This window comes from Chrysoperla carnea, chromosome 3 (assembly GCF_905475395.1).
Source record: "Chrysoperla carnea chromosome 3, inChrCarn1.1, whole genome shotgun sequence".
In the NCBI taxonomy this organism is placed as follows: Eukaryota; Metazoa; Arthropoda; class Insecta; order Neuroptera; family Chrysopidae; genus Chrysoperla; species Chrysoperla carnea.
Genome location: NC_058339.1, coordinates 41,969,737 through 41,994,791, shown reverse-complemented (window position 1 = coordinate 41,994,791; position 25,055 = coordinate 41,969,737). Strand labels below are relative to the sequence as shown.

Sequence of the window (25,055 nt, the reverse complement as noted above, 5' to 3'; positions counted from 1 at the left end):
AATTGGTTACGCCTTAACCAACTGAGCTAATAGGGCGACTTTACTATATAGATAGAGGTACAAAATAAAACAGACTCACTTATTCTCTTACGCGAATGTATTATTATTATTTTTTATATGAAAGAATTAAAATATTATACCCTAAATCATTTTGATACATAAAATAAATAAATATACAAGATATAGTTAACGGTATCATTTGTGTGAATTTTTGGGCGGAGTTGGTGTGGTCGATGTAATTAATTATTATTATAAATGAGAACGTTTTTTTTGTTTTGTTTTGTGATGTTTTGTTTATTGTTTTACATGTAGATTGTAGGTATAACTATAGGTGTGAGTATTCACTAATCTTTGAAATCTTGTATGTGAGTGATGTATGTTTAGGTATCGTTTATTATTAATTTTTTATATTTTTTTATTATCAAATATAGGTTTTTTATTTTGTGTTATTTTATGCCACATAAATGGGTGAATTGAGTAACTTGTAGATTGTTTAATGAGTTCTTTAATATAACCAATTAGTCCAGTGCATTGACGAAAATCGAAAAGGGGAGACCCCAAAGTTTTTATCAGTAGATATTTGTATTCATTAATTCAGTGTTTAGAGACCTTAGAGAGAGCGGGTTGTTTAGAGACCTTAAATCTGATTTTGCGTATTCGCGAAATAAACTCTTCACCTTGAATCTTTTTTGTGTTTTGGCCCTTATCTTGCGTTATTCATTAAAATTTGATGATTTTGGTGTCGTTGGACTTGCTTTTTATTATCAAACCGATTTATTTCCAAGTACACGCTACATTTGATAGAAAATAGTTGTTCGTGTTCGAAGACAAAAATTTTTTCGTGAATTTCTTTCTGCAAATAGGTTTTTAATATTGTATCTTATTTTTCAATAGATATGGAACTGAAATTATACAGCGTAACTAGCAGATACCCACCCGCTTTGCTGAGAAATTTCTTAGATTAAAAATTTTCGGTGGAGAACTTTAACTTTTTTGATAATGAAGTTTTGCCATTTTGACATTGTAACTTTCGATAAGTCCAATCATTTAATTAACTTGATTTTTATACTTTTTGAATCAAAATTACCCCATCTATAACCCCCTCTTACCCCCTCCAATTTCGATAAATCTCAGTATTTAAGGTAATTTTGACCCAAAAAGTATAAAAATCGGGTGTATTTGTTTACTGGTCGAATAGTTTTTGTGATACGGACTAAAATCGATCCAAATATTGCGATATCTCAGAAACTCTGCACCCAATCATTAAATTAACCAGATTTTTATACATTTTGGATCAAAATTACTCAATCCACCAAGTTTCATCAAGTTCCAAAACAAAATTGCGTTTTTCTTGATTTTTTAAAGGCCACCCCTTAAAAAAATTACAAAAAATCGAAAATTTTTTTATATCTCCAATTTCGATACTCAGTACATAAGGTATTTTTGACCCAAAAAGTACAAATATCGGATGCATTTGTTGATAGGTTGACTACAAAATAAGCTCTTAGTCATTATAGATTAAAATAGTCCACCCTGTATATTTTATGGTTAACAAAAACGTAGAACATATTTAAAATTTTATGACCAGTCTTATACTCTTATAGTGTATAAACAATATTGTAAAAAGTAATGTAAACTATCAGATTAGCAATGAAATGTAGTTACTTTATAGTAAACAATTGTAGTGAACCATGTTGATAAAAAATCGATAATTTTTTATAACTAATATACATAATATACCTTTTTATTAGTTTTTTTTTTTTTATTATTTATACCTATGTAACTGTTATTGCTTATTGTTGTAGACTAAATCTTGATAATATAGCTGCCTTCAAACAAAGCAACAGTTAGTTTTCATTATTTGTTTTTATAAAATTTTTAAAGACCTTTCTTGATCTGAATTATTGATTGAATACGTCGATAACAAGGTCCGTATATTTATTTCTCGTTTAAAAAATTTTTTTCTGAAAGAATTACAGGGTAGGCAATCAATTTTTATACCATGTATATATGAAATATACATAGTATATTAAGTTTAGTCCCAAGTTTGTAACGCTTAAAAATAATGATGCTAGGAAAAAAATTTTGTCATAGGTGTTCATAAAATCACCTAATTAGTCCATTTCCGGTTGTCCTTCCGTCCGTCCGTCCGTCTGTGGACACGATAACTCAAAAACCGGCCAATTGGGTCTTGGGTCCGTAGGACCCATCTTGTAAACCGTTAGAGATAGAACAATAGTTCAACTGTAAAAAATGTTCCTTATCAAAAATTAAACATTTTTTGTTTGAAACATTTTTTCGTAAACATCACTGTTTACCCGTGAGGGCGCCAATTAGGCGGAAATTTTATAATATGTACTGTACTTGATTATTAGTTATGTAGAGTGTCACATGTCTGTATGTGTAATGTGATAAAGAAATCAACACTGACTATGCATGGTATTTCAACAATTAACTCAGTCAATTGTTTGTTTTCACTTGTTCAATTGAAAATAAAACACGTTTTAATGAGGATAAATCGCAATAATTCATTAGAAATACAAAGTTATGCTATTTTTAACCCCGAACTAAAAAAAAAGGAATGTTATAAATTTGACCGCGCTATGTGTGTGTCTGTGTGTTTGTCTGTATGTGGCATCGTAGCGCCTGAACGATTTTAATTTTTTGGTTTTTTTTTAAAGATAATTTAACGGAGAGTTTTCTTAGCTATGTTACAAGTGCAATATTAGGTTTCCGTACCCGAAAAAACTAAAAAATTGGCGCATATGTTCAACATCGATTCAGTTTGGAAAAGACATGAAATATAAATAATTACTATGGAAACGAATGGTCAAATAAGTCTGGTTCAATTCATTTCGCAAAGTGAAATGGTAAAATAATTTAGGTAATTTAAAACAATAATTTAAAAGAACAAAGTAAACTAAAATATTTCAATTTCAATTAAAATATTTCCAAAAAGTTGGCCCAAAAAAAGATAGCTCTCTAAGTATCCTTTTCATCTCATCTGATGTCCTTGACCATCTCTTTGATATTGATTTAAGAAGGAGAATTATAGGTTTAAAGTATTTATCTGTACGTCTGTGTGTTTCTCAGTGGCATCGTAGCCCCTAAACGGTCGAACCGACACGAATATAGAATGTACTACTAAAAACCTAATATAAATTCAATTAGTAAATTTACCATTTTTTATTAGTAGGAAAAAACATCAATTTTTAATAACTAATTAATAAAATTTATATTTAATTGTAAATTGATTTAAATAGCATTTTATACCACACGTCGATAACATAAAATTTAGCTATAATTTAAATTATTATTGATTTTTATTATAAATAAAGCTATAAATAATTTAAAAAGAAAAAAGGGCATGATTAAAATGTATAAAAAACAAACCTTTTAATAGGTTTACTAACTTATTACACAAATTTAATTTAAATAGGTTTTTTATTTTGCAATACAAAATAACTATACACTTTTATTTTTTTTAAAGATTTCAACATAAAATTTTATGTTTAAATTTTTTTGTTTTCATTAATATGGAGTAAAAAGTGTAAGTTTTTATATATGCGAAGTATATCGTTTCATCGATGCGTGACTATAAGCTAAATTTCAAATTATTTTTTATATTGTGTTTCTTCCATTATATCGAAATATTGATTAAATTATTAACATCCAAATACATTCAAAGAATACATTCAGAAATTCTTAGAGTTAATGATTTTTTATATTTTATATACAGAATGAAAAATGTCACAATTGAAAATATTAGCATTAATTTTGAAAAATACAAAGATTATTTATATTACCAGATGGAATGGTGTAAAAATTTGTTGTGAAAGTTTATTGTTTTATAATAAGGATAATAAATTTTATATTTATAAGGTAATAATTAGTGATGAGCAAAATTAGTCTTGATCTTGGTATTTTCAAGATAAATATAAAATATATTTATCACTTCGACAAGACCGATCGAATTTACTTGTATATTATATATAAAAATTAAGCTAGTAGGTAATACGGAAAACGATGGGTTTCATATTGGGTATTGGACTGTCCTTGAAAAAAAGTAAATGTAAGGATTGTAGGATTGTCGTCATTTGAATTTCAATAATTGAGTAAGACTAGTAATTAAGCCCTATCTTTTATACAGTATTCATTAAGAAACTTGCTGAGGGTAGATCAGACTAGGTCGGGATCTTCCAGAAAATTACATCTTCATTCTCTCTATATTTTTTGTAAGTATAAAAATATAATAATAAATTTTACGTCACTGACAATATTTCGTGTTTATGTAATAATTTTAATTTTTTGGATATAAACAACCTTGACAAAAATTAACAAGCAACACTTAAAATCGTACATTTGATATAAAATTCTATTAAAAAAATTACTGCATTATTATTAAAATTAGATAGATATATACAGGTAAATATTAATTATTATTATTAAATAAATGAATTTTAAATTAGTCACTTTACTAATAACAAAAACACCAACCAAACACACAAATAAAATGCAACAGATTGTGAAATTTAATTACATTAATAAAAATATTTATTAATAATAATAATTTTTAAATTTTAATACTAATAGGCAATAATGTTATGAATAATTTAAAATTTGTACCATTCAAATTAATATTTATTAATAAATTTAATGGGTTATTGTTAATATTCTTTATTACATCTCTGCAAAAAGCAAAAAATTATAAAAATCCAATTTTTGAAGTGAAAACTTCTTTAGGCACGTTGAGCTTTTTGTCACCCGTCACACTCCATACATACCACATTGAAAATAACGATTCTAAGCCGATCATTGAAGCTAAGCAAAATTGAGCACGCTTAGTTCTGGGATGAGATATTGCTTGAAAACACTGTGTTCAGAAACGATTACTATGAAAATTCAGGATATTGATTTCCATTAATTTGTCACAATGGTTAAGGTTCAAATGTCATTTTTTCTCATTACCAAACATCTTCTTGTTACCAATCCTCTAAACGGCAAAAAGACCCAATTGGCCGATGTTGCTCGTTTACGAATTCAACCTCACTTTTTACGTCCTAAGCACACTATAAAAATTTCAGATTTATTTATTATATTCGTTGCATCAATATTTATAAGCGTTACAAACTTAGGACTTAACTTAGTATACCTTGATATATTTCATATATGCATGGTATAAAGAGCTGTAATAAAACACCTTTTACAAACAGGTAAGCAGAAAAATATAGAATAATTTTAAGTTTAATTTTAAATTTCAATTTTGAAAAGCGTTTTGTAATTGAAATTAGCTAAGTATTCTTAACATATTCAGAGTTTTAATATTCAATATACAGTTAAAATTCTTTTCTACTGTTCAGGCCACTGGTAAATGTGTTTTCGAAAACTAAATATATCTTATTTAAAAAACTTTTGACAAAACAATATTCTAGGTTTGTTTTCATTTGATTAACAAACTTTAATAACGTGAATTCCTACCTAAATATGATGAAACAGGAAATTGTAAGCAACAAATTATTTCAGTCTCTATTCACTATCGTCCATCGTTTCAGTATCAAAAAGAAATCTCCATAATTTCATGTATAAATAAATTCAAAACTAAACAGATTAAAATAAAATAGTTAAACCAATAAAATGCATAAATATGCTAACCAGTAACCACTAACCATTCTTACACGTAAATTTACACAATAAGTAAAGCAAAGAAGTAAAAAAAAACGATATGTAGTATTATATAAAACGTAACCAAATACGTTGAACACCAATCAACATGGTACAAAATATCACCAATTCAAGTGAAAAGAGTGACATCATGTCACTATTGTAATGAGAGGAGATTCACTTCATTCGTTTGTTCTTTCAACTGTAAAATAAGTATGTTCTGGTTATGAAGTGTGATTGAAATTGATTATGAAAAAACAAGTTTTATTAACCCCCGAACCAAAAAATGGAAGTTAGACCACCAAGTTGAACCAAGAAAGGGGAAGTTTGACCGCAATGTATTTGTGTCTATCTGTATGCCTGTGACATCGTAGCGCCTATAAGGATGAACCGATAATTTAATGGACAGTGTCCTCAGGTATGTTTCTAGTGCGAGATTAGAATTCCGTACCCGAAACAACTTAAAAATAGGCGATGATCTTCAAAATCGGTTCAGTTTGGAGCAGGCTCTAAGGAAAAAGATAATTAATGGAGAGTGTTCTTAGATAGGTTTCAGGAGCGAGCTTAGAGTTCTGTACTAGAAAAATTTGTCGGGGGCTTTTTAAATTTTGTAAATTTTACTTGTTGATAAACTGAATCATTTTGTTTAAGTGATGAGCAAAGTAACTTCACAACTGTTCGATCGACTCGCCTGAAGTATCGAAGTTTCTAACCAGATGAAGCATAGCATCGACGCTCCTAAACGGATTAAGCGTGCCATCAAAGCTATTAACCGGATGAACCTTGAAACATAGCAAGAACAGTGTTGAACTTGTGAGAAAATGTTCTTTATGAAAAACTTTTGTTTGGAACACTTTTTCCAAGGAAAAAAATTTTTTTTTTTAAATCCGTTTCAACGTACGTAGTTTCCAAAAATGCCATTGAATCTTGAATAACGATACTTTGGTGACCGTCCAATTTTCTCATGAAAATTTGATAATTATCAGCTTTTTTTCAAAAAACATTGTTTTCATAATTCGGGGGTGTTTTAAATTTTGGAAATTGTAATCTAAGCCAATATAATTTTTAGAAAAAAAAACTAACATCGCAGAACGCGATGTAAGCTGCTTTTTGATATGTTATTTGGAATTCTTTGGAGAGTGTAAAACTACGCTTTGAGCAAGAAAACATTTGTACTACCCGCGTTATGCTTGAAAAAATGCAAAACTTTCAGACTTTTCTCCATTTTGCAGTTCAATTCAAAAATTATGCACTTTTGACATTAGTTGCTACTACCAATTAAAGTAAATTGATTTGTTGGGTATTTTATTTGGACCTATTAGAGGAATGCGAAACTACGTTTTGCAAGCAAAGAAAGTTGTACTTCTTGCGTAATAGGTAATATATTTTTTTTTTTGCTTGCAAAACTAAGTTTCACACTTCCCTAAGGGATCCAAATAACATACCAAAAAAGCAGCTTTACACGACGTTCTGCGATTCGAATGTAGAATTTGACTGGAATGTAGAATTTGACTATTATGCTGACAAATAATAATTAATCCAAAACAAAACAGAACGACTATCTTCTTTTATCGAACAAATTTTATTTCTATACAATTTAAAGATTATTTAAGTCGATGGTATCCAATATAAGAACAAACTTATTAGGTTATATGTTATAAAATACTTGATAAAACGCAAAGACTTTGAGAGTAGTATTGCCCTAAGTATATACAAAAAAAGCCGCTTACAAAGATTACACAACACAAACCCACCTATATTTATCTGATAACCCATATGTGGAAATATCATCGGCAAAAAACGGACGATTAGAGAAATGGCAGTTTGCAAAAAAAAATAAAGAGAAAATATTGTGAAACAAATACAATGGATAGCCAACGGTGAAGTAGAGTTTATTTTGAATACACATTTTGAATCATTCTTCCAGGCATCATGGTGGCTGATGGTTGGATTGTTGATTGGTGATTGACTGATGTCCATTTTAACACAATTATTCGTGAGATCTGATGTTTAAACAATATCTCTGTTTAAAATCTTTTTTTTTTTTTTTATTATATGGGCAATATCAATTGTATTTTATTAAGTTTCAAATCGATTTCAATTGAATTTTTTTGAAAAAAAAATTTTTTTTTGTTATAGAAAATGATAATAATTTGTCTTAGATTTCCGTTAATTTTATTAAGTATCTGATTTGATAATTTAAGTGCACAAAGTTATCATTTTCTTTACATCTCTTAATAGATTTTATACATGAATGCCTGTAGAAGATCGAATTATTTCTTTGTTATTTCGAAATAAATATCGAATATAGTGTTTTATTTTTACGTATAATCAAAAAATTTTAATTGCATGCTACTCATGAACTATGTTTGTAAGTTGGTGTGGCGGATTAAAGTAAAATTAAATTTGATAGATTTTGATGAAACTTTTTACTTTTTTAAGAATGCTGTAGCTAATTGATTAATTCCATGTTCAAGGAGCTTGTAAACTTAGGTAATATGTTTATTATTTATGTTCACTAAATTATATCTTTCAATTATTTGAATTAAAATTATGTCGACAAATTATATGTCTTTATAGTTTACGACTATTGTTTCATAAAAACATCAATACTTATACAAAGTTTTTATACCATGTATGTATGAAATATACATAGTATATTAAGTTTAGTCCCAAGTTTGTAACGCTTAAAAATATTGATGCTACGAAAAAAATTTTGGTATAGGTAAATCGATCGGAAATCGATCCGAAATATCGTTTTTTTTCGAAAATTACTCGGCCAATCACCAAATAAACTCGATTTTTAAATTTTTTTGATCAAAATTACCTTATAAACTGAGTTTCATCAAATTCCGAAACAAATAATTTTTTACGAATTTTTCTAAGGGGTACGTACCCCTTGAAAAATTGATACAAATTTATCGTCTCCAATTTCGATAAAACTCTGTATATAAGGTAATTTTGACCCAAAAAATACAAAAATCGGTTTCATTTAACGATTGGGCGAATAATTCTCGAGATAATACCGGAAATCGATCCGAAATATCGTTTTTTTTCGAAAATTACTCTGCCAATCGCCAAATAAACTCGATTTTTGAATTTTTTGGGTCAAAATTACCTTATAAACTGAGTTTCATCAAATTCCGAAACAAATAATTTTTTACGATTTTTTCGAATTTTTCTAAGGGGTACCCCTTGAAAAAATTGCAAAAAATTGATACAAATTTATCGTCTCCAATTTCGATAAAACTCTGTATATAAGGTAATTTTGACCCAAAAAATACAAAAATCGGTTTCATTTAACGATTGGGCGAATAATTCTCGAGAAAATACCGGAAATCGATCCGAAATATCGTTTATTTCGAAAATTACTCGGCCAATCGCCAAATAAACTCGATTTTTGAATTTTTTGGGTCAAAATTACCTTAGAAACTGAGTTTCATCAAATTCCGAAACAAATAATTTTTTACGATTTTTTCGAATTTTTCTAAGGGGTCATAAGGTCATTTGGGTCTTTGCTCCGTAGGACCTATCTTGTAAACCGTTAGATATAGAACAAAAATTTAAATGTAAAAATGTTCCTTATAAAATATTAAACAACATTTTTTCGTAAACATCACTGTTTACCCTTGAGAGCACAAAATTATATAGTATGTATATTATGGTTATATCAGTTATAGTATCAGACAGAGTAATCAACACTGTCCATACATGGTATTTCGACAATTAACTCAGTCAATTGTTTGTTTTCTCTTGTTGACGTTTAAATTTGTATACAAAATTTAATATATAAACATAAATAATAAATAAATTAGTCATTACAGTGCTAGGAAAGAACTACCTTAAGCAATTACATATGCAATTGGTTAAGGTAGTTCTTTCCTAGCACTGCAGTCAAAAATTATTGGCTTATAACCCATGCTATACGTATATTAATAACTATAGAGCTCTAGAACTATGTATAGAAGAAAATTACCAGTTAGGAATTAAAATACTTCCGTTCTTACGTTTTGAAAGCAACAATTTTCGCTGTTTTTCGCTGTTTCGTTAGTCACCATATACAAATTCCGTAGATTTGACGAGATAAACTTAATTAAACATAAGCAACTGTATCTATTATTAAAATAAAAATTTTTTATCAGGAATTTCACAAATACAAAGATTTCGAAATACCTAAATAACTCAAATACCTAACAAAGCTTGAAAGCAATAATTTTTCCCAACATAATTATGTTCTTCCTTTCTGATATAATAAAAAAATTTCTAATTATACTAAAAAATAAATGAATTTTTATAGTACGGGAGCTTATTTGGTATTAAATAAAATATTTTACTAATACCTACTGGAACCGAGATATTTGCAATAACCAAATCCATCGTAAAGCAAGTCATCTCAGAAAAATAATTATAACCGAGATATTTGCAATAACCAAATCCATCGTATAGCAAGTCATCTCAGAAAAATAATTCTTTTTTTTAATTATTTATCGCTTTACTCGAAAGGGGGTACCCCCTTTTATTGCAAATATCTCAATTTCTATTGCAAATATCTCAGCTTCTAAATACGTGAGGAGTCATCAGAAATGTTTTAATAGAAAACTTTGATATCAATATTTCTTATTTCAAACTTTCTTCCATATCTTATGTTTTCTAGAGATTCTGAAAAAAGTGATTTTCAGGGTAGTTTTTAAATTTTTTGTACCCCTTTAATAGAATTTAATATTTTTTAACTATGTATACTTTAAATTTATGTCAAAACGAACTTATATTCCAAAATGCTGGCTTCCAGTTTGAATGGTAGTTAAAAAGTTTATTTTATAGGACTATTCTTTAAAACAATGCTAAAACCGTGTAAAATTTAAAATTTGAATAACAAAAAATGAAGGTTCTAATTACAAGCTCTTACAAACTACTCCTAGACTATAAAAAATAGAAAGAATCTGATGTATAGACGGTCAATATTGTAGAAAAACGATTCGGTATAATCAATTGCTATTCTACACCATTGTATTTAAATGAAAAACCAATAAAATTATATAAGAATGTCGCATAAAGATCAAAGGTATATAATAATTTAAGTTTTACGAAACAGTGCGAATGAAAACAAAAAATTTTTACAAAACGGTACACGGTAATAAATATATTTGTAATAACAATTGGGTACACTTTATATATCTATATATACATGTATATGGTTGGTTCTTATAAATACGCTTGGTTGTGTGAAGAAAAATTCACATTGAATAGAAAGAAGATTTGATGGTTGTTTTTTTTTTCATGTGATTTAAGTTGGTAATACAAACTGTCATTCTAAATTCTAACCTTACAATCATCATTACTTGTTATGGAAGTGGAACGGCACCTTTGTGGTATAGAAAGAATACGTTTTTATAGCTACTGTGCATTAGTAGCGACATCTGTTTCGAATCATATAGTGATATTTTTTTATTTCTACTTTCTTTTCGTTTTTTCTTCATTAAACATTTTCTGTGGATTATAAAACTATTTTATTTATGATGACATATTTGATAATGTGCACACAAAATGGTTGATGTATTTACTTACTTTTACTTTAAGCGTACATACAACACAGTTACATAATATATCAAATGTAATTTTACCATTTTTGGTGTTCTGTAGTTTTATTTTTACTGATTAATTATAAAACGGTACATATTGTTTAGTCCAATTTAAAATCAATGTGTAATTTATGTTTAGGGGAGAGAAGCCATAATCGTACTTTAAAAAAACAGTGCAATCGATCTAATTTTTTTTTAAATTTGTTTAAATCAAATGATGTAGTATTGCTTTGCCTATAGCTTTCCAAGAAAACATAAATTTATAATCAATTATCATAAGTGATACATATATATCGATATCCTAAATAGCACTCCGTCCGGTTCCATTAGAAACTTATTGATCTCCAAAAAGAGGATAATAAATTTATAACAGTACTTCACCGTTTAGGTATAGTTTAATTCATGGGCAAACGTGGCTTAGAGAAGTCTCTCATACTTCTGTATCTAAAATGCGAATAAGACTGTGACAACCTAACCAGTGACAACCAAAAATACGAGTTACAACATTTTTTTTCCTATCTCATTATTATAAGAGAAACTGAGATAGGTAGAAGAGTCGTATACCCGTCTCGCTTCCACTTCTATGAGCAATGCGGACTAGGATAAAGAGACGCACGATAAAGTTTATGGCACACAATAAAGTTAACTCACCTAATTAGTCCATTTCTTGTTTTCTGTCTGTCTGTCATCACAATTACTCAAAAACAAAAAAAAATATCAAGCTGAAATTTAAAAAGTAAAGAAACGTAAAAAGTGAGGTTAAGTTGGTAAATGAGCAACATAGATCAATTGAGTCTTGGGTCCGTAGGACTCATCTTGTAAACCGTTAGAGATACAACAAAAGATGTTCCTTATAAAAAAGTAAACAACTTTTGTTTGAAACTTTTTTTCGTAAACATCACTGTTTACCCGTGAGAGCGCAAATTATGCGCGAATTGTATAGTATGTATTATAGGGAAATAAGTGTGACATGTATGTATGTGTAATGTGGCAGAGAAATCAACACTGTCTATACATGGTATTTCAACAATTACCTCAGTCAATTGTTTGTTTTCACTTGTTCCTTATTACAATAAGTTAATAATTAAAGTAAAAAAAATTAAAGCAAAAACCCTTTTTACGATACTTTATAAAACACGAGTGTTTAACGATTGAAAACCTGAAGAAGAAAATTTTTCTCTAATCTTTGAAATTTAACGACGAAAATATTCATTTTTATAAAAAATTAAAAGAAATTATTTAATTGGATACTTGTATAAACCAACCAATAAAATGATAAATGATATAAAAAACATAAGAAATATTATTATAGGTACTACCAACTATAAAGAAATAAATGACTAAATAAAATAAACATACAAATGTGTGTGGTATTCATAATTATATTATTATGATTGCTTATATTTTTTAGATGTACTAAATTATTTTATTTATATTTTGTGAATATGAAAAATGAAATAAATGTAAACACGAGCCAACTGTCTAAAAGATTTATAAAATATTGTGTTTTGTCTCCTTCTGTTTAGCTAAAAACTTTCAGTAATAAATACCAATTAAATTATTATACATTTTAATGACATAATATTTTTGGCCGAATATTATTAATTTATTTAAGGTTTTTGATCTGTCTTTCGTTTTCCATAACATACTTTATCTTTCATGTTTAAATTGGCTTATATTAATTAATTTGTAGATTAATTATGATTAAATATGATTTAACCCTTTGATGGCAATAAATCTTATAAATGCTTCTATATATCATGTCTATGTCTTCTCTGTAGGATCTTTTGGAGTATATAGAATGTTCGATATACATCTTGGCATATAAATATCACGAGTATGTCAGAATACATGCGTTAAGCAATGCATCTCAGTGAGAGGTATTATATACATGTGTTGAAGCTTCGATATGCGTTGAGATAGTTGCTAGACAATTGGAAAGTGGAAGTTTATGATGAGCTACAACAGATAACCCACAATAAAAGTCACTTTTGAAATTTCATATAACAGCTATAATATCTCTTACTTAAATGCATTGCTTAACGCATGCACTCTGTCATACTCGTGATATTTATATGCCTAGATGTAAATCAAACATTCTGTATACAGAAAAAATGTTTTAAATGGGTGCAACAATTTTTTCGTTTCAATAATATAAATGAAATTTTTATTAAGGTAGTACCAGCATGAAATCACTTTTCGACAGATTTGGCCGAATTTTTTTTCTCGGGTTTATAATAGCTTTATTTATGAATTCCTAAAATTTCATAATTTTTGACCGTTTAGATCGCGAGATATTTAAAGACAAAGTTCGCGATTTTGAGGGTCATGTCCTATTTAAAGCATGTAAAATGTCCGGTCTCTCCAACTATTTTTTATGATATTATTATATATTGAAGAAAAAGTAGAAAAAAATGTTTATACAATAAAATTCTAAAAAAAAAATTTTGAAATTAATTTTCACTTTCGAGATATTAATTTTGACGTAAATTGATCGAAATTGGGACGTTGGCATAATTATTTCCCATTTTAAACGGTCAAAATTTCTGAAACTTTGGGAATTAATAGTAAGCATTATTAAATTCTTAAATTTAATTTTTCGTTAAATTCTGTCGAAAAAAAAATTGTACCATTGCTTTAACATAGAAACTGCAAATACCATGCTGGAAATACCTTAATGTTATTATCCTCACATTTCTTGGCAATGACGATTTGCTTGAGTTTTCGATTCAACAAGACCAAAAGATGTTTTTACGCTGAAATGTCTCGTTCTTTATTATCTGAAAGACTATACTACTTGTATATGTTTATCTACTTAATTTTAAAAAAAAATGCAAAACCATTTCATCAATGCTACGATGCCATAAACAACTTGGTCAGACCTGATATGATGTCGAGGGCTCAGTGGTGTATTATGTATTAGACGAAGTAAACACGCTTGGAAGTTATTAGGTAAAAATGACATTAATTGTGTAAATAAGTATGAACAAAATTATTGTCTGTTAATTTCTGCAGAAAGGGAAGGGATTCCATATAATTTCTGCGGAAAGGGTAAATTTAAAAAAAAAATAAACAGCAAGCCTTGGTGCTCGCAATAGCCAAAAAATATGAAAAAGAGACTACGGAAGAAAAAGTTTGCAGCAGGTGAAGCTGCCTAAAACATTACTTCTTCATTATATGATCGGAAAACATTATAGAGTGATATATATACCTAGTAATTATAGACGGACTGGTAGATGAACTTCAAAAGAAGCGAGAATTGTTTAGTAATTTTTAGAGTAAATTTTTAAGCAATTTTAACACAGGACAAGGTCAAAATATCAAAATAGTGCAAATTTGTTAGTAACGAAGTATTCTGGTAATTCACAAAAGTGCTTTTTTGATTAAAGTGTCCATTTACGTTCTTATTTAACAACGATAGCTCCAACCGGAGAACAGTCTCGAATAATCAACGCAATTTTACAGGTTCTAAAGAACTAAAAAATAGTGGATAATGGATAGAATTTTATTACGAGTGGCGCTAATTTTAGAAACTGCTTATGAGCGTAAAGTTTCTTAATCCGCCTCAACGGTGGTTGCTTCAAATTTCCAATTTAATGATCTTTGGTTGATATATCAGGACTCCAATCCAACAATATACCACTCACTCATGACTTAAAACAAAGTATTATAAGAACATAAAACTCATGAAATTGAATTCATCGAATGTTGATCGGTAATTTACCATGTGGTTGCCATATAAAATAATAAGTGTATGCAAGGCAAGCATGTATATTTGATATTCGTCTCTACAAAAATACACACCACTTATAAAACTGCGCTGGAGGTAAATGGTGAAATCGTGACCATTAGCAATCCATTGGATTATCACAGAAGAAAACTTTTAACTCTTTTTTAATATGTATAAGTTGTAATCATGCTTACAAAATCGTATTATTATTATTATTATTATTATTGTTGTTGTAAGCAGAGCTCTTGTTTACTTGTTACTTGGGTACAATATTGGTTTTTATTAAGAATTTAACTGGCGCTTCAGAAAACTTTTGATTTTTATTTTTGTTTGCATTATTTAAAATGTTCTGTACACTTTTATTATGTTTTGAAAATGTATAAGATAAAATTTTATTTGTTATTTGATGTACAGAATGATCGTTTTCATTTGTAATAGAATTATAGTTTACAAATAAAAAAGATTGTATGAAAGGCCACTACGTAAAGATACATTTTAAAGAATGTAGTACTCCGTAACCTTTTTCCGACAAGATTAATTGTAAAATTTTAAATCAAAATGATACCATAAAAATAATACTTATTGGATTAAAATAGTATTATTATTAAAAACTGACCACCCATAAAGCATATAAAAGCTAAAACAAGAAATATATTGATATAAGTATTTATATCTCTATAATCGTTGGTGCATCTGTTTGAAATTCTTCTTCTCTGATAAAACTACTTAATTGTCTTCAGAACTTCTTAACTGATAAAATTCACATAATAAATTTGAAAGTTTACCGCCGGTGATGAAGGTTCATTCGAACTGCCATCCTCTGCAAGTAAAGCGACCTCAGAAGCTAAAATCTGAAAACAGATCAAAAATCAAAACAAGGTCTCAAATTGAGAGTTCACTTGATTCAGCACTCTGTCATGATCCTTCTTTAGAGTATAAAACACTGGTAATGTAGAAACCATACAAATTATAAATGAGCGATACTATATTGTGTAGCGACCACTGAGGCCGAACATCAGAGGTTGATTAAAAGAATCCTTGGCTTAACCAATTTGTATATCGTAATTCATATAAGTAGGGTTTGTCCAACAAAGCGTACGGGTAATGGTTAGTGACTTAATAAAATATTGGAACTGATTTATAATAATTAATATATCAATATGGAATGTACAATGCGAATGTTATACGTTTGTGTAATTTAATAAGATGAAATAAATAACTTGGACAATACATGGGTTCAATATATTACCTAACCTAACCTAACCTATAATACACAACAAACAACAAACAATACCTATATTAATAAAATAATATTGTATAATTAAAATAATAATATAATTTGATATATCAATTAAATAAAAATCATATACCTGCAATATTTGTTCAAAAATATAATTTTAAATTCGATTATACAGTCTATACAAAAATCATTTATGTCCTATGCTGATCAGTCGTGAGCTATAATAAAATATTTGAATTGAATTTTTTGATACTATCTTGTTGAGAATGTAATGTTGCATATAAAAGTGCATGCAGCCAATCCAAAATGTGGTCGGGTATTTTTTAACAAATTGTTTTTACTTCTAGCCATACTATTTTTTGGTTCTGGAAATAAAAAAAAGACTTCAAAAGAAAAACTTTTCCAAAACAAATTAATATGCATTAAAAAGTAAAATAATAACGATTATATAATGTAGTTAAAATTTTTGTTATTTTTGCAGTCGGTTTCAGACAAGAAAACAAGAACAGCTTGCTATATTAGCTTGGATGACACAGACTCCAAAAATAGAAATAATTTTAACTACCTTATATTATCATTATTTTTTTACTTTTTAGTGGATATTAATTTTTTTTTTTTTTTTAAGTTTTTCTTTTGAAGTTGGTTTTCTATTGGTTAAAACTTTTTTTTAATGTGATTTTTAGTGAATCTGAAGTACACAAAATAATTTGTCACTAAAAAAAGAATCATCGAAATCGGTTGGCGTGATATTGAGTTATTCGTCCTCTTGTTGTGCATACTTAATACAAATTTAAGACTTTTATGGTTTTCTCATGGATGCCGTTGTCAGAATGGGACCAACATAAAATGGGTTCTGAGGTAACACACATAAAAAAAAATACAATCGAATTGATAACCTCCTCCTTTTTTGTTTGAAGTCGGTTCAAAAATATAAATCTTCCCAGCTCACAAGAAAAACATTTACTTAGAAAATATTAAAAATATCACACAAACACACACAAAAACCTGGAAAAGAATAAAACGCGTGAGCTAATGGATGGAACTTAAAGATAATAAAGAGTTATGATGTAATTTTTTGATTAATAATTCGACACGAAATCATTTTAAATGCCATAATAAAATAATGATTTTAGTAATAAAACAATAGCATTAAATTTATTCATATAAAAAATATAATAATAATATTTTATTTATTAATGTTATTGTTATCTTTAATGCTTATAATCATATTATATAGAATTAATAATGCTTGATACTTTAACATTTTTCCATTTTACTAGACAGATTATTATCAATATCGCCATTAATTTAACTTTGGATTTTTACTTTACCGTAGACAAAGTTTAAAGGTTAAGTATTCGCACCATGCGTGAGTTTTATAGTAGGCGTTTCCATGGTTACGATACACTACTTAAAAATTAATATTATTGTCTTACAAATTCAAATACATAATTATGATAATTTACATTTGAAAAATAAAATTTGTGCAATTTGATTTCTTATTTTCACAATTTTTAGTGCATTGAGTTTAATTAATTAGTGTTTTTCAATAATATTAATTTGACATTTTCCATAAGATAAACATGTAAAGAACTGCAAATTAGTCATAGCAGCCCCTTTGTCGCCAAAATTATCCACTGGAAGCGCTAGTATCGATTTTATTGTCCTTACCATGACTTCGCAAACACAACGAATAGTGATGGTTTTTGTTATAGGTAAAAATTAATTATTATTACTAACTTTGACTTTTTTTTGCTACAAAAACTATCTGTTTATAAATAAATATACTTGATATAAAAATTAATTAGATATTATTTGAAGTAAATCATTTTTTTCCCATAATTATACCAAAACACAAACCTTATGCGAATTGGGTCCCAGCTAAATTATCTGAATTTTCGATATGTTGTAGTTCTGAAGATCAGTCTCGTAGTTATGAATTCTCTTTTCTCAATCCATTCTCTTTTCAAAATAAGTAGTTACTGATATTATTAGTCTAACCGTGGAATATTAGGTTTGGTTAGGTTAGAGTGGCTGGCCTGGGGTGGAACACACTTAGACCATAGGGTCCGTTGTGATACCGAAAAAGGGTTGGTCCATCTCCGGCCACTACTCCATGAACCATTTGGAGCTGTTTAAGAACAGCAGGGGAGCTTTGAGAGCTCTAAGTCGGAGAGGTCGTGAAAGAGAGGCTGGCTCAAGTAAGTCCATCTCCTCATGACAAGAGCTGGGCAGTGACAAAAAATATGAGACATTATCTCCTCTTTCTCATGGAGTGTTACTAATTTTGTCTATTTTCGAAATGCTTAGAACTACAACAAAACAAAAATTAAGATAATCTAATTACAGAATCAATTACAATTCCAAAGATTATGCGTATTTTAGACCAATAAAGCGTGTTTTTTACTTTTTTAAACTATAATTTATTTTATTATTTTTCATCGTGGTAAGTTAAAAGTTTGTGAACTCTTTGGGTAAAAAATACATTAAAAAAATATATATTAACGTGACTGTATTCGACCTAAAGACCTTCCGAATGCTGAGCGGCTACCATAGCCACCAAACGATCGTTAAAATGTCTATTAATACTTCAAGATAATATAAAAGTAATATCGATAAGATTAATAATTGTAATGTTCCTGGTCAGGCTACTAGGATTAAATTAATTCGTTGTTATTGAACCTTGTTTGTGTGCAAATTTTCAAGTAAATCGGACAATTAGAGGTAAGTTAAATTTTACTTTTCAGATTTTATTACATTAGCGTTATATTCTTAAAGAGAATAACATAACTACATTTATCACAACTTTATCAATGTTTTGTAGATATTTATCCGGAAGAGATTTTAACCTTAAACTAACAAATCGGTAAATCTGATATTATTTTGGCTAGCAAAGTATAATTATAGTTTTTATATACATTTATAGTCTTAACCACAAAAAATGTTTATTCACAAACCGCAACTCACTTACATGAATAAAATTATAATATTTATCTCCTGTGGTCAATTTCATACATCCGTATGCAGAATTTTTTGTTATCTAACACTATAGTAAGGTGTGGTAAGCACGTCAAGAGTCTGTTCTAGAAGTCCTTAGCTACTTTTACTCCCTTCTCCCTTTCAGGAATATGGCATGTGATTTGGACCAACTGTTTGATCACTATATATAATTTTTAATAATACTCCTTCAAAAGGTGAAGTCATTTTTGTCTACTTCTTCACTCAAAAATAAAAAGTGGATCTTCTGCAGTAGTTTACTTGTTCAAGGCAGTTTTCTATGACTTTTCGTATATTTTTGGATGTTATTTTAGCCCAAACTTTACAGATGTTAGCTTTTAGGTGCTCTAACGTTGCAGGTTTTTGGATATGGATGCGTTTCTGAAGAAAACCCCATAGAAAGAAATTCATGGCGCATTCCTGGCTAAATGCGCGCAACGATGATACGATACACACGCCTTTCCTGTACTACTATAGCACGTTATTAAACACACATATCACGTCATAAAAATATAAAGGCAATTTTGTTAGAAATGTGATAAGGTATTATGTAACAAATAAACCGGCGGTATAAAACCACAACTTTCAAATTCACACTGTTTATAAACTTCATATATACTTTCCTCTCTCAGAAAAATTAAATTTTATTACAATAAATAGTGCATTATGCCATTATACATCTAGGAACCGGTTCAGTGGTCGAGCGGTCTAAGGCGTTAGTCTTTAACAGTTTGGCTACTGACTGGGAGGTTTCAGGTTCGACTCCAGGCAGCGGCAGTGTGAACTAATTATAATTAATGGGGGTGCAGAATTGAACACATTGTCGTCGCTTGGATAAGAACGAAGTAACCGATTCTACCCACATCATAAAATGTAATTGTATATATGTAGTTAAATAAATAAAAATTAACAAATAATGAGGTTAAACCCCATTATTATTATTACATCTAGAAAGCAATAGTAAAGCATGATTTAAATCTCAAATTCATTTCCAAAAACGAAGTCGAGAGTGAAACACATTCAGAGACACACATTCTTTACTTGCTCCCGTGATTTCTATACTACTTTTCTGCTCGACGGAGGCGAAAAGTGGCAACTTCGTTCAGCACAACGGGAAGAAATTTGACACTAACCGCACGAATAGGAGAAAAATTTGTTTGCAAAAGATAGAACCAACTCCAAAAAAAAAAAATGCACAAATAAGTAAAGAAGAAAGTACCGACTTCAATAAATAATTTCTTTCCGAGAAATTTCGCTTTGAAGTCGAAGCTAATCATATTGATTGGAATAAATAGTTATTATTATTTTTTATTGTTAGTACATTTTCTCAGTTCTATCTTAAAATATTTCTATTCCAATATATTTCTACTTTCTAAGTTTTATACTTTAATTGAAATACACTCAGAAATCATTCTTTTTAAACCACTGATGAATTGTTAAGTCACCAAGATAAATAAGAATATTGAAAAAAAAAGATACAGCAGAAAAAAAAATTTAATTATCAGTTAAATAAAAATCCATAAAAAATATCAGCACAGAAACTCATAAATAAAATAAATATAATAATTTATGAAGAACATAAATTTATAATTAGTTATAATTCTATCGTCTCGAATGATAAAATATAAATTTAATATTGATGACCCATAACATTCCAGATCATGTCACCTTTAACACCCGTCCGTCCGTAAAACTGTATAAATTTCAACAACAACAAAAAATTAAAGAAATGAAAAAAAAAATCTAAACAATATGAATATATTGAACAAGTAAATATGACGCCATATTTATGGATTAAAGATATTGTTTTATGTTTAAGTGACGAAAAAATCGCAATTGCTAACATACATGAATATTTTTACTTCCATATACTAGTTGCAGTTTTAATTATACAGAGATATTGCGTGTTTATTTACACAAAATCAATATTATAGACCGTGAATTCATAATTTCGAAAATGCTATTTAACTAACTGTATTGATTTAATATTTATTCCGGAAAGAAGAAGAAACTTTTCCAAACATTTGGTCATTTGCTGACTCTACATTTTCGAGAATAACATTGATAAAAGTTCAAGCACTTTCCTTATTTCTATGCAAGAAATTTCACATTAAATTGAAATAAATATTTTACTCAATTATATTACTTTTTTCGTTAGAAATTGCAATGACTTTCACCATAAGTTTAATTGAACTTTCTTACACCCGATATATATCCCATAAATGAGCGTCGATAAAAGTCTGAGACGTTCTATTTTCATTTTTTCATGAAGTTGGATTTATAAATTATTTAGGGAACTTTTTCATTTAAATATGTTTTGAAATTTTCTTGTTCGTATATAGAGGTTGTGTGCTGCACATATCATAATTTTTTAAGCTGAATTAGTTTTTATTTATATTTATAAATAAATAATTATAACTCTCCGGTCATGGGCAGCTGTCGTTAAGAAAGGAAGTGCTTCTCTGATAACGTTCTAGTGATATTTTTTAACTTCCACACGCAAGTCATAATATTTTCACATATATAAAAGTTTTTTAAGTAAAAAATTCATATTAAATTTTTTTGTTTTAAATACACTTTTTCTTCATCATGATAATAAAACGTTTTTTTTTATATTTTTGTAGCAAACATTTATTTTTATTCAGGAAATATAATAAAATGTAAAATGATTTATTAGAAATTATTTTCAAACAATTATTTATATGCTACTTAAATGCTTTTTTTTTATTAACTTCCCAGTATAGGAAGATATTGTAATGTATCCGATTTTCGAAATCGAAATTTTCGACGTTTTTACTTTACGTTTTAGGATAAGGCATTAACACCATTTTGGAGAAGAAGTATGTGTGTGTGTATGTACGTACGCATGTTCGTGGTTATTGTCTTCCTAATCGATATCGCACGAATAAAAGTTGGTATCGACTTCGTTGGGGTGTCGATCGAAGCATATTCATGGCAATATGATCCAAAAAGTATTTTGTAACATTATTAACATTTTATTATTTTCTCTGTTATACCTCTTTCTTATATTGGGAAGATATTTTGCGATTTTAATGATCTTTTATAAAAAAACTTTAAAATTACTACACTTTTATAAGATGAATAGGAATTTTTACCATAAGCAAATTTCTAAAAATATATTTAACATCAGAAAGTTGATGCTCATATTTTCAAAGTCCATAGCTACCACAGTCTGTTATAAAAAAAAAAAAAAAAAAAAAAAAAAACATTTTTTTGTTCATTACATGAAACGAAACAGTAGCTAAAAACTTTCAATCACCATTAAAACGAATATCAAAAAAAAAGGCCGCAGGTGTGGAAGTGTCAGTAGTTTTTATTTTGAATTTTCTATTTCTTCAAGGTAATCGAATAAAAAATGTCGATTTTATTTTTTTTTTTACTATTGGGAATTGTTTTATTCTTCAAACATATTACTCACGATAGAATAAATTAATCATGCTATAAAATATTAATTAAATTTTACAAATTTATTTGAAACAGAATGTTATTTGGGTAATCAGAATACCAGAAACTTACCGCTGTCGAAGCTAGTTTAAGAGATTGGAATAAGAAAATCAATAGTTTCTTTAGGAAGTCAAAAATTTATAGGTACTTATTTAATACAAATTATGAAAGAAAACATACCTGTAATAATCTTTTTTACAATAAATATTCCCATTTCGGGAGAAACACGTAACTTCACCATCTAATGTATGCCGACATTGACAACATTGTAAACATGCTGCATGCCATCTTCGATCGACCGCTTGTAAATAGAACCGATCGGATATTAACTGTCCACAACCAGCACAAATCGCTGCTAATGGTGAATTATTGTTATTTTTACAATGACCAGGCAATGTTTTCGATGTCCTAGTCCGAATATTATCATCATCTAAATCACCAGAAGCACTTAGCACATCATTCACACTATTTTGTCCGTATGGTCGATTCGACGACGGCGGTGGAGGTGTTGTAACAGGTTCTAATTTTGGTATTTGAATCGGTGGAAAATGTTGATTATGATAGTCGTGTGATGAGATACGACACATTTCTGAGGAACTTAACGCACATGTACTATTATTATTATTATTATTATTATTATTATTGGACGGATTGTTTTGGTGACACTGTATATTATTATTGTTATTATTATTATGACTTGGAGTACTACACGCACTACCGGAGGACGTAGAAGATGAACTTGATGAAGATGATGAAGATGTACTTGAGGAATTACTTGAGCCACTGGGTGTTGAACATAAACTACCACTAACTTTTACAACCGCACCAGGTGGTTCATTATCACTGTTATTTGTGTTTGGACCGCTACTGCTACCCATTGATGAAGCTGTAGCATCACATGCTGGTAAATTTGGTGATAAATCGCGTGATGGATCATATGCCGGACCAACGTACCGTTCGTGTTGGTGTTGTTGCTGAAACAGATAGAAAACAATTTTTTTATCTTATTTTATGAAGAAAATAATTAATTATTGCTTACAAAAAACGTGATAAACATTTCGCAGTAAAAATACGACTAAACGTACTTATATAAGTGAGTTGATCAAATGTAGTCACTGTAAAGCTTTTGGTTTTCGTGGTAAATGAGAGGAATTGAGTTTTCTGATAGTGGTTTTTAACAAGAGATTACTGATAACGGTGTATTTTTAAGACCAAATTGTATTCTTAAATGATAATTTTTTATTTAAAAAAAATATACCAACGTTACCAGCAAATACGATTCAAAAATAGTAGAAATCAATCTACCAGAAAAGCTCCAAGAATTCTATGTTTTACCATTTTTATATCGAAAAAGTATTTTTGATTTAAAATACTACCCCCGACTGTAAAGACGATTTTACTTACACTAGTCAATTATAGTCAAAGGAATAATTACTAAGAAAATGCCCTACAACCAATATTTGAATCAACTCGTTCTGGTATCTACTCGAGACATATTTCAATAAACATATTTCTCGAATTGTAAAATTCAATTTTTCAAGATATTTATTTATTGGAAAATCCAAAATGTAAACATTGGTAAGAGCCTAATTTTAACTCTTTCCAAACAATTTAACGTGTCCGAGCATCTTTTTATATGCATGTCTACCTGCGGTATTGTGCCTCCTAAACTTTTTTGTTTGAAAAGAAATTTCTTCGACATTGCTTTTAGCTCTACACCAAATACACGTTTAGGGCCCCGCACCCAATAACATCTAAAAATGAGACGATGATCTTCAGTCGAATGAGCAGATTTTCTTTCGTAAAACATAGCTGAGACCACTTTCGAAAAAACTACCTTTAAAAAATCAAAATCGCTTCATCCGCTTAGACCAAATTTTGTGTCGGGGGTTTCTTTAAATATATAATTTATATGTTATAGAGGCTGTCTATAAATTAAAATTACTGATTTGAATGACATTTTATGAGTAAATTATGCATACAAATTGTAATATAATTTTCACTTAGCGTGATAAAAGTGTATCAGACTTAAGTTTTATGAACTCAAATATTCTTGAAGACGTAACAGTTAGAAATCACATGTTAAAAACTATTGTTACTCACGTCAGAATTCCTTTTAATAATATTTTAGATAGTGCTACTGCTATTCGTGTTTAACAAATACAATACAAAGAGTACAAAAAATAATATGTTATGGCAGAAAAATAATATAGTATGTATCGCTTTTCACAGAGCATATCTGTGATTTAAATAATTTTTTTAGTTTACATTTTACAGTATGAATTAGCTAATCGTAATTACTCTTTTTGTGTATGTTACTCATTGCTAATTTGGTGTAGGGTGTAGGAATGCACATTGATATTTTCGTGTACCTACAATTTAT

At 28.5% G+C, this 25,055-nt stretch overlaps 1 protein-coding gene across 1 annotated transcript in view; it reads right to left on the bottom strand.

Moving 5' to 3' along the window:
• Positions 1 to 22,638: 22,638 nt before the first annotated feature.
• LOC123296040 (putative uncharacterized protein DDB_G0277255) overlaps positions 22,639 to 25,055 on the bottom strand; it is an 83,212-nt gene continuing 80,795 nt past the window's right edge. Inside the window, exons 2-3 of the mRNA XM_044877501.1 lie at positions 22,853 to 23,646; positions 22,639 to 22,666 (exon numbers count right to left, since the gene is read on the bottom strand). Coding sequence (XP_044733436.1) covers positions 22,639 to 22,666; positions 22,853 to 23,646 — 822 coding nt within the window. The remainder of the gene's footprint in view (positions 22,667 to 22,852; positions 23,647 to 25,055) is intronic.